This window comes from Salvia hispanica, chromosome 2 (assembly GCF_023119035.1).
Source record: "Salvia hispanica cultivar TCC Black 2014 chromosome 2, UniMelb_Shisp_WGS_1.0, whole genome shotgun sequence".
Lineage (NCBI taxonomy): Eukaryota > Viridiplantae > Streptophyta > Magnoliopsida > Lamiales > Lamiaceae > Salvia > Salvia hispanica.
Window position 1 is genome coordinate 6,938,239 of NC_062966.1, and position 11,271 is coordinate 6,949,509.

The 11,271-nt window shown below is 30.4% G+C and overlaps 1 protein-coding gene across 1 annotated transcript; it reads right to left on the reverse strand.

Annotated features, from left to right (window-relative positions):
- Window positions 1-1,202: 1,202 nt before the first annotated feature.
- LOC125208390 (monodehydroascorbate reductase) lies at window positions 1,203-4,979 on the reverse strand. Its single transcript, XM_048107994.1, has 10 exons — window positions 4,823-4,979; window positions 4,315-4,386; window positions 3,741-3,792; window positions 3,366-3,446; window positions 3,102-3,220; window positions 2,775-2,994; window positions 2,532-2,650; window positions 2,319-2,444; window positions 1,839-1,979; window positions 1,203-1,685 (listed from the first exon to the last, which is right to left on the reverse strand). Exons 1-10 carry the CDS (start codon window positions 4,871-4,873, stop codon window positions 1,362-1,364), a joined length of 1,305 nt encoding a protein of 434 aa, XP_047963951.1. The 5' UTR covers window positions 4,874-4,979; the 3' UTR covers window positions 1,203-1,361.
- Between the last annotated feature and the right edge of the window lie 6,292 nt (window positions 4,980-11,271).

Sequence of the window (11,271 nt, forward strand, 5' to 3'; positions counted from 1 at the left end):
AGAAATAGATATGCAGTCTATGAAATAGTTTCAAATTTTCTATCAAATTCATGAAATGTGGAGTAATTTAGTTGGAGAGTTGGTCTCTAGTCGTATTCAGATGCTGGTTTTGCCCTACTTTTTTTTAATTTCCAGATGTAATTAATCTGGTATGTTTATATATGTATGATCATGATCCATTTATAGTAAGTAATAACATTCATATTGATAAAGCAGAAAATGAAAATGAAATTATTATGCTTGAAATGGATAAAGAGTCACGTTGATGTATGTCCATTTATTTTTAAATTTGATAATACAATTTGTATGCTTGAAAAGGTTTCATGTTAGGGGAGTTTGATATGATAAATAACTCCTCTATTTTAAAATTATGTCTAAAATGACCTAAAATATAGTAGTATATCAAACTATTACTACTCATGATTTAACTTAATACTACTTCCCCTTTGTCGTCAATTTTTAAAAATTTTATTTCGTCATATTAGTTTGTCCGAGATTAAAATTTTCATTTAATATTAATATAAATTGAAAATAAATCACATATTCTTCACGGAAGATTTATATTTATGGACGAAGAGAGTACAATATTAAGTAAATTTATTAACAGTTCCCTTAACCTATGTATGCATCATTATGTATAGTTTATGTATTATTTGCATGAAATACCTATGTAAGTGATTTTTTTTATTGATGGTTTGGTATTCTGATATTGAATTTTATAAGCAGTACACTTTGATGAAATTGAAGCATCGTGACAGGTGGAAGATAAGTGATGCTCTGACTGTCTCACGATGATAATTGACATGCAGCATCCATAATTATATGTCCTTTTCTTTTTATTGTTGGTGTAAAAAATCTATAAACTTACCTACTCATTTTTTAAGAATATTATCTTACTCCTACTCATACTCTCTATCACGATAAGATTTTAATTTCTGCAACGTATTTTGCCCTGACATATAAAACAAACATTTTTGTGGCACATAACTAAGTCTACGTTTGAAGAGTGATTGATGAATGAAATCGTGGCATAAACATTGCCCATGTTCACCACTTAAAAGCAGTACTTAGTTTTAGCATTTGAGTTGACAAGTCTGTGGGTAGAGAGAGATATGAGCCCACATAATTAGTTTTCCTATTTATGAATGATTGAGACGTCTGATAGAAATGGAAATGGAAAGAGATTATTTGTTGAAAACAGGTGAGAAGCAAAACCGAAATTCATAAGCATATTTTTGGGCGAAAAATACCCATTCCCAGAAATATAATGTATAATCAGAAAAGCCAACCATCACCAAGAAGCAAATCCACACACAGGCTTAGAACACACAGCTATTGTGATATAATCAAGAGAAATGAGTTCAAATATTGTTTGCGAAGGCAAGACCCTCCGCGGCTAGTTGATCCAAGTTGTCTACTAGAGGCTGGACCCTTGCAAGTTTCGCGATGGCCTTGTTTTCTTCAGGAGTGCCGCTCTCCAGAAACACGCCGACCACCTTCCCATCTTTAATCCAATATGTTCCAAACTTGTGCGTCGACGATGTTGGGTTGTTGTCTCCAAATAGAACGGTCTCACCAACGTTGTCACCGTAGAACTGCCATGACAGGTCGAAGGCTCGAGAGTAGAAGTATGGGAGGTAATCGTATTCCTCAATAGACGTCCCTTGTTCACTTGCGAATATTGCCTGCAAAACAATAGTACTCAACTTAGTTTTTATATTCACAGAAAACAGATATGTAAATTGATGGATTCTTCATTCTGAGAGAGAAGATTAGGACAAGCTAGGGCAAATGGTGGAGATAACAGGTTCTATTCAGTTTATGATCCAAACAAATACCTTAACAGCCTGTTCAGCAGATTTGCGTGCATGATCGACATGCTCAACTCTCCTTTGCTCATTGAATAATTTCAAGGGGAATGTAGCAACATCACCCACGGCATATACATCAGGAGAGCTTGTCTTGAAGAAAGCATCAGTCTACAAGAAAATAACCATATTAAGTGCTCAATTATGATAAAAATGTACCCATAAACTCATACACTCATAAAAGTTATACGTTCTTTCATGATTTAGAAATGGAAAAATGAAGATTGGTGTTGCTAGAATAAACTCTACAGGATAGTAGATAGTACTAGCGATCATTTAACTAGATCATGAACTAACTTCATGGAAATTATACAGCTCAAAATCATGATGTGAGGAAACTAGTTTAAACAAAAATCATGGACAACACTTTCAATAAGCATGTGATTGATGCAAGCACCGGAGTAAAAAATGGGTCGTAAACAAAAGATGACAGATACTGAAGTCCCTCACCTTGATTCCTCCCTTCTCTTCTTCAACCTGGCCTTTAACAAGAGTTGTGAGGGGCCTTCCACCTACACCAACAACAACAATATCGGCTGCTATAACCCTACCATCCTTGAGTTTTACATCTACGACCTGTAAGCAGGATAATATCCATGTTACTTCTGAGATATGTTGAAAGATAAATAATTAATTTAAGCTCAGGTAAACTTGGGAATGCACCTCTCCGTTTTCATTCTTCCCAAACCCAACAGCTACAGTGCCCTTGATGATATCAATTCCCTTATTTGCATAGTAGCTCTCGTAGAATGAAGCAATGCCAGCAGTGAATAACCTAGGCACTGAAAATAATATATTTAAGTAGAGTTATAGGTGGCCAAGTACATGGGCATGTTCAAAATATATTGCATGCAATAAACCACTAAAACATCTTATGAAATGGAAAAGTTATGAAATTTGACTTACTGCACCAAGGTTCAGGGTAAACCATGCAGACATCAATGTTATTCATCCTCAGAGCAGCACTTAGCTCCAAACCTATGTATCCACCCCCAACAATCAGAGCTTTCCCATTTTTCTTAGCTTTGATTGCTTCAACAAGTTTGTCAGCATCATCAATTTCTCTCAAATAAAAGATGTTTTTGGCATCAGCACCTTCTACGCCAAAGTCCGTCAGCCTAATAACCTGGCAACAACAATACACACAATCAGAAACTGATAGCAACAATGTAAAGCAAATGAAGAGATTTATATATTTAAAAAAAAGATAATTTCCATAAGATGTCACTTAACAGTAGAGCCAGTTGCTACAATCAATATCTGATATTTAAAAGTTTCTCCGGCCGCACTGATAAGTGTCTTTGAAGCAAGATCTGCTTTGACTATTTCCGTGTTGAGGATCAAAGATATCCCTGAAATGATTGAGATAAACGAACATAAGGGTTCTCACAACCAACTAAAAACAACATGCTAAAGAATTCCAACTGCTGAATGCAATTACAGAATGTGTCCCATTGTTACAGCGATTTCACAAGATAAATGATTGCAAAGATATACCTTTCTCAGTGTACCACTCGGGAAGGAGCCTCTCTCCTCCACTTCCAACACACACATGGAAACCTGGGAGCCTGGCAGTTCCTGGAGATTATATTATACACAATTAGATCAGCTTGTTGTCAGGCATATAGACAATCTTAAGATGCAATGGTGGTACCATAAGGAAATATGCAGGGTGATACTAAAAAATGGATAATTGTCCAGAGATTTGAATATGTACACAGTCATATACCATTAAAATCCATTTCTAAAACATGACAATGGGTTTAGTCACAACCATAAAAGTCTCCGAAATCTAAAGATTAGACGTCGTGGTTGGTATGTGCTACAGTTACAATTAGTTAGTGACTAATAGGTTAAGATGAAAATACTCACCCTCAGGGAACAGATATGCCTTACTAAGTGCTGGGCGTTCATAAGGGGCCACCTGAAACATTAAAAAACACATCGATTCAAACATACAGGCAGCAAAATAAATATTTTTTGCAAGGAACCTATGATACTCCAGCAGCATGCGTACAGCAAAGATATTCATTGAAATTTAGGAAATGCATTTCAAATATTAGCCAAAATTCCTACGTATAAGTACTAAAACACCGTAGAAACAAATACTAGTAAATAAGCACCAGAGAGATGAGAAAAGAACAGTATATATCAAAGTCCAAGAAGAGAAGAATGCTTAAGGGTTTTCATTACATAATTCACTGATATGAGTTAAATATAGACTTGATTGTGTTGTACTTGATTTTGAAACCTAAAGTGGACAAATGCAATAGAAGAAAAGATACAGGGAAAATTGGATTGATTATTTCAAGTTTCAACTGCTTCTGCGCTCAATTAAATTAGCTTAATTTGATTGCAACTAAAGAAACATCCATGGAAATTTTGTAAGGAGAAAAACAACTAGCAACTAAAACAACTGTTCTCAGTAATAGCTTTAGGTGCATACCGCCTCTTTGGAAATAATTGCCAGTTCACCGGATTTGACTCCCTGCTTGGCAAACTCTCGAGCAGCATATCCCTGCATACACGATACATCAGCTCAAGTAACAGTCTTTTTTAGTCAACTCGGTTTCACGCATACTAGACACGACGTAGTTTCACAATTTATATATTTCTGATCACAATTTCCATTTCAAAGTGGGCCTTGACTTCATAAACGGAGAGCTTCCGAATTGTGAATCAAGAGTAGATCTAGTAAAAAAAATTAATTTCTATAAAAAAAAAAACAAAAAGAGCACACTAACTAACAGAGCTGGCAAAAACGCATAAAAATTAGATGCTCCGGTGTAGATCAAAGTTCACAATCGAAAATCTGCAATTCATTTAGCATCACTGAAACTGATGGATATCTAGAAAAAAAGTTGAAGAGACTATGAATCAAGTAAGTAAAGGCTGAAACGTTGCTTCTAAAATGAGCTAATCAAGTGATCTATCTAAGAATAAGAAATACTCACGGCCGCGACGCCACCACCGACGATCACGTACTTGAATGACTTCTCTGCCATTAGGCTGGCGATCGACAATCGATTAGGATCTGTTGAAGAATATTCCGGCGGAGAAACGAAATCGGAACACTTTTCCCTCTCAGTTTTTTGGCTCTAGGTGTATAAATAAAAAGCTGATTTGTGATTGGTTCGTATTTATACATTCAGGAAATCATCGTATTCATACACGTGTCAGAATACTAACCGTAGGATTATATGGCTCTGTATCAAACGATTTGGGTTGCACTACATAGAAGATTTTATTGTTTTGTGGATGGAAAGAATATATGTTTGAACCTATATACATGGTACTAGTACTTATTAAAAATTTGGAAAGTTAGAGGATTTGATTTTCTACAATGCTATATCAACCAAAAATAAATATCGGAAGCTTCATTCAGTATAAATTCGAAGTTCACGATTGAGATAAATAAATTTAATTAAATTTGAGATAAAAGTGAATCTTCGTCGCAATTAGGTTGATGTACTTTTTTTGGACACATAATGCATCTTTTTTGGACACACAAATTAAGATATTGTTTTAAATAAGTAAAGTGAATTAAAATAAAGTAAATTAGAAAATAAAGTGAGATAGAAGAATAAAAGGTAAAAGAGAAAATATAAAATTAGTGTTATTAAATATTTTGTTTTTTAAAACAAAATTAAATAATTCAATTTAATTACAAAATTTATAAAAATATATTCCTCCGTTCTATTAAAAATGTAACGCTTTCTTTTTTGGATCGTCCCATTAAAAATGAAACATTTCCTAAAATGGAAATAACATTATTTCTATTTTTTTTCTCTCTTATTTACTTTCTTCAATAACTCACAAATCAATACTCCTCCCGTCTTTTAATAAGAGTTACACTTTGTCATTTTAGTCCATCCCATAATAAGAGTCACAATTAACTTTTATCATAAATGGTAAGTAGATCTCACATCCCACTAACTCACTTAACTCATGCTTTACTATAAAATTAATATAAAAAAATGGATCTCATATTTCATTAACTTTTTTTAATTTACTATTTTTTATATTTCTTAAAACTCGTGTTCACAATAAGAGTGACTCTTGTTATGAGACAGAGAGAGTATTATATAAAATTATATACCGAAAACTAAATACTCAAGTATTTTATATTTAATGGTACGAAGATTGTAGTATAACTTAATTTAATTAGGAATGAGGGAGTAAGTATTTGATCAGCAAAGACGTCCTGGAACATATAGTATTATGCAAAATGGGCCCCTAAATTAATGCTGGTATGTGTGAAAAGAATCATTGACATTGCTCACTGGCAAGCAAATGGCCAGCAGACTAGACTTGGTAGATTATTAATTCAAAAAAAAATCCATAAATAATAAGCTGAATGCCTACATTTGACTCATCATTCGTCAATGCTGACGTTTTGGTGGTTGCGTAGTAAAGATCCTTGAAATTAATCACAAAACTAGTAAATCCCCTAATGCGCTGCTGACGACATTCGGTGCCAAATCTTTTGTATACGATGTCTAAATATGTATTCATAATTTGGTATTAAATTAGTCAAAACAAAGGGAGTACAATATTTGAGAATACAATATTTATGAATAGATATTTTCTTATAAATCAATAAGAAAAATAAAATCCCTCTACAAATACAACATTCACTCTTTATAATAATGACAAATATTTATTTCTAAGAAAATTAATATAAACCTTAAATTATTCACAATCTTCAGTACTCTAAAACAAAATATATATAGAAATACTAAAAATAAATCATACCAACAATGTCAATAGAAAAACACGCGATATTCATATGATTTTGTACAATAATTTATATTTATACATACTGTACTTCATATTAATACTACCAGTTATAATATTAAAAATACAAAATCATATTATTATATAATTTGCAAACACAAACTACAATTTTTTCTATGTTAATTGATAAACGAATCTTTCCAACAAACCCTCAAAAATTATTGCGTAAAATTATAAAACAACATGCAAATTAGGAGATAAATTCGGCAAAACATAGAAAACAAAAATCACAACAACATCAAATGCAGCATTATACTTGAACCATGCACGAGTAATAGTTAATAACTTTTCAACTATTTATAATAGTATTAATTAGTTATGTATTCATCTAATTATCATATTAGCAAATTACATATTTATCTAATTATAATATTATTTAATTACTAAATTGTCAATAGAAAGAGAATACGTATGTGGAGTACAATATATTAAAATACTTCTCACCTAACATTCAATAAAGGCAACAATCATTTCCATCTTCCACAATTACTCCTGTAAATATTCTCTCACATCTAAAACTATTTCCATCTTCCACAATTACTCCTGTAAATATTCTCTCACATCTAAAACAATTTCCATCTTCCATATTCTCTTTGTAAATCTCAAACGTTCAAGTGGTCAAAAAATGTCTATGCAACCAGAGGAGAGATACTCGGAAGCTAACATTGCAAGATTCACTACGATAATTTCATCCGATGAACAATCACAAATGGTATGTATTGAAATTTATTTATTACTTTTAGCTTCTTTTTTTTTTGAAATAACATTCCTTGTATCATCAAGATTCAAAAAGACAATTACATTTATGTTAAATAATACTCCCTACAACAGATCTTTCCAGAAAAATTTCAAGAGAAATATCAAGTTGAGATAAGCCCAACGTGCAAGCTTGAAAACAGGTTTAATAACTACTGGATAGCAGCAATCAAACAACTTCCAAACAGAAAAATGTGCTTGGACAATGGATGGCAGAAATTCCACAAAGATAACCACTTGAAAGCTGGAGATATCTTGACTTTTGATCTGATTTCACCCAATTGCTTCTATGTGGAAATATATGATGGCACTACGCGATGTGCTAAAGAATACCAACCAGAATGGGGTAAGAAATTACAATAAATTCAACGTACTGTTAGTATGCATTAAATGCTAGTATATCCCCCGCGCGTTGCGCAGCTGAGAAAATTTGTAGTAAATCATATAATTTGTGCGAGATATGAATAAAGGAAATTATTTAACACACTCTGTGCCCAAAAGTTTTGTACCAACTTAATTGGGACAAAGGGAATACAATATTTAAGAATACATATTCTTATATTTTTATAAGAAAAACATACTCTCTCTAGTTAAGACTAAGGAGATTATTTTAAGATATCCCCAGCGCGTTGCGCAGCTGATGAAATTCGTAGTAAATCATATAATTCTTGCGAGATATGAATAAAGGAAATTATTTTAACACACTCAGTGCCCAAAAGTTTTGTATCAACTTAATTGGAACAAAGGGAATACAATATTTAAGAATACATATTTTCTTATAAATTTATAAGAAAAACATACTCTCTCTAGTTAAGACTAAGGAGATTATTTTAAGATTTCATATCAAAAAGTTATGTACCAACTAAGTTAGTACAAACAGAGTACAAAACTTAAGAATAATATTCACCTACAAATCTATAAAAGCAATAACTACTACAATTACACAAAATCATTACTACCCCAAATCTTCTCTCAAGTCTTACAGCAATTACATTTTCCAAACTCTCTTTGGCAACGGATGATTAAATCAACAAAAGATGTATATTTCGACGTTGATATGCGAAAATTCTTCAGAGTATTTCCCCTAGAAGATCAATAAAAAATGATATGCATTTGTTAATCATAAACATATGATAAAAAATTTCTTTCGAAATAGATTATCATTTTTATTACAATTTGTTTAGCATAGTAATATTTTTGCATGTATCATATTATGACATTAACATTCACTGGCACACAAAACAACTACGATAATACATTAATGATACAATTTTATTAATCTCTACCCATTCTTCCGATTTTTTAATTTTCTTAATGACACTTTTCCACAATATTTCTTCCATATTTAGAGTAGTACTATTCTTTAAATATTAATGATATCTCTTCACGATAACTTTTATAAAATATTATGAGTAGTACTACTATTACTTTTTGTCATAAAAAGAAATGATTTAGTCACTTTGAAACTTTACAATAAGGAAAATTACTATTAATATACAAAGTACAACGAATTGAATATAAGTAATTAACGATTAATATTACTTTGATATATCACGATGAAATATGTAATATAAATGTATGACTACAATCGAATCCCGTTAAAATATGTAATTTTGATTTTGATTCTTTAATTTTTAAAATTTCAATTTCTTTAATTTCTTTTATGTTTGGAATGCTACAGCCTACAGTCGAATCTCGTTAAAATAATTCTTGTATTCTTAAATCATCTATTTCTCATTTTAAAACTATATGATTGATGTTTCTCCGTTTCTTTATAAAATACACTTTGCTACAAAATCAATTGTTTATACTAAATATATCATATTAATATTAATTTAATTTACCGTTGTGATTTTAATAATTTCATAATTTTAATTCTCCATTATATTTATATCTTTTAAGCTCTCTAATCAAAATCAATAAAAACATAATCAAGTCTTGCAATATATAATAAAGTGATTTGAATTTCATGAAATTTTAATTTTTGAACATTATAATCAAACATCGCTTAAAAAATCACATGTTCTTAACTCATCTATTTAATATTTTAAATCTATATAGTTAATATTTTATATTTTATATAGAATATTGCATAGTAAAAAGTTCATTACACAGTGTTGTTAAATTGTAAACTATGTTGCTAAGTCAGTACTACAACCAGCCCTATGGATTACTAAACCCTTTGGGGATGGATTTAACTTCGATCACCAGTGAACACTATGCCATTGAGTCGGTGCTACACCCTAGCCTCATGGTGCTACACCCTAGCCTCATGGACTAAACCCTTGGAGTGTTGTGCCCAAATCACATTAAATTGTCAATCAAATGACATTCATATGATTAGTAAATTTGTACTTCAGCCCAGCGCGATGCGCATATGACGATATTTATAGTAATCAAATAAGTACGTAATCATGTATTATTGATACATGTGAACTTTAGTACTGTTATATAGTACTATCAAACTGTTATACCCATGAACTTTTTGATTGCACATTGGAACTTTTGTAAATTCATGTTCACAGTAAAAAGTCTTTAATTACTAATATACTCAACTTTATTGCGCATAATTACAAAAGACATAAAACTTTTTTCACCAACAACATTTGGTACACTTATTACATTCTTTTAAATCAAAAGGTTAAATTAATCATAGTTTCAACTTTCAACTCACCGTAGAATTGTTATAGATTGTATAACCAAAAATTAAATATTAAAATGTCGTACACATTTTTCTACTTTTCATATTATTATATCATACTTCAGTGACACATATAAACTTAGTATAAATAGTGACTTATTTAATTTGCAATGAATCAATTATAAACAAAATGCTATATTTTTCTTTTATTAATTCCATCAAGCCCAAAAGATGAAAAACTCAACTAAATATTGGAAACCATTTCCTTTTTATATAATTTGAAAATTAAATTAAATAGAGAGACTATCTTGCCATATCTTTTAATGCTAGTAATATTAATTAGTGACAAATTAAGTAATTTAATATATAATCCATAAAACTATAGAATAATATACTCCATATATACACTATTTTCTCAATTTTGAAACGAAAGATTACATAGTAAATTGTAAGGTTGACAACGTTTTGTAGGGATAAATTTTAGAAATATTTTCCTTTTATATTTATTTAATTATATATATTTTTTAATCACATAATTTGCTAATTAATTTTATAGTACTGCTTAATTATTAATACTATTAAGTAATACAAAAGGATCAGTTAAAGATAATCATTAACTATTAAAGATAAACATTAAGATTATAAAGACATAAAAATAAACTGTAAAAGATAGAGTAAATCTTAGAGTTGTTAGATCTATTCACTACTAACATCAGTATTATACTTCTTTTTCTTTTCTCTAACACTTGTCACTAATTTTGTTATTGTCTCTGTGACTATATGAAGAAGTGCTACATTGTTGCAACAAATACAAAAATAGTATTCTGGGATGAATATAAAAAAACAATTATTGTATATTACATGCTCGATCGTGTTTCAGATTACCAACCGTTTCTACTTATATAATAAATATAAAAAAATAATCGACAAAGAAATCATATTGAAATCATATTTAAAATATAGTTGATTAAATCATTCGATTATATTGTTTTTCTAATTTTGGAAATTCAAGGTTACCAATTTAATTTTAATTTCTAATTAAAAATTCACGGATCAAGAAACAAAGTCAATACACATGGATAAATATAAAATAATGATTATAGGAGTAAATATTTAAACATATTTTAGACTATTGTCAATTATATTATAAGAACAAAATCAATACTCTATTCTTGGGGTAATTTTGATATACTAAAAAATTAAAAATCA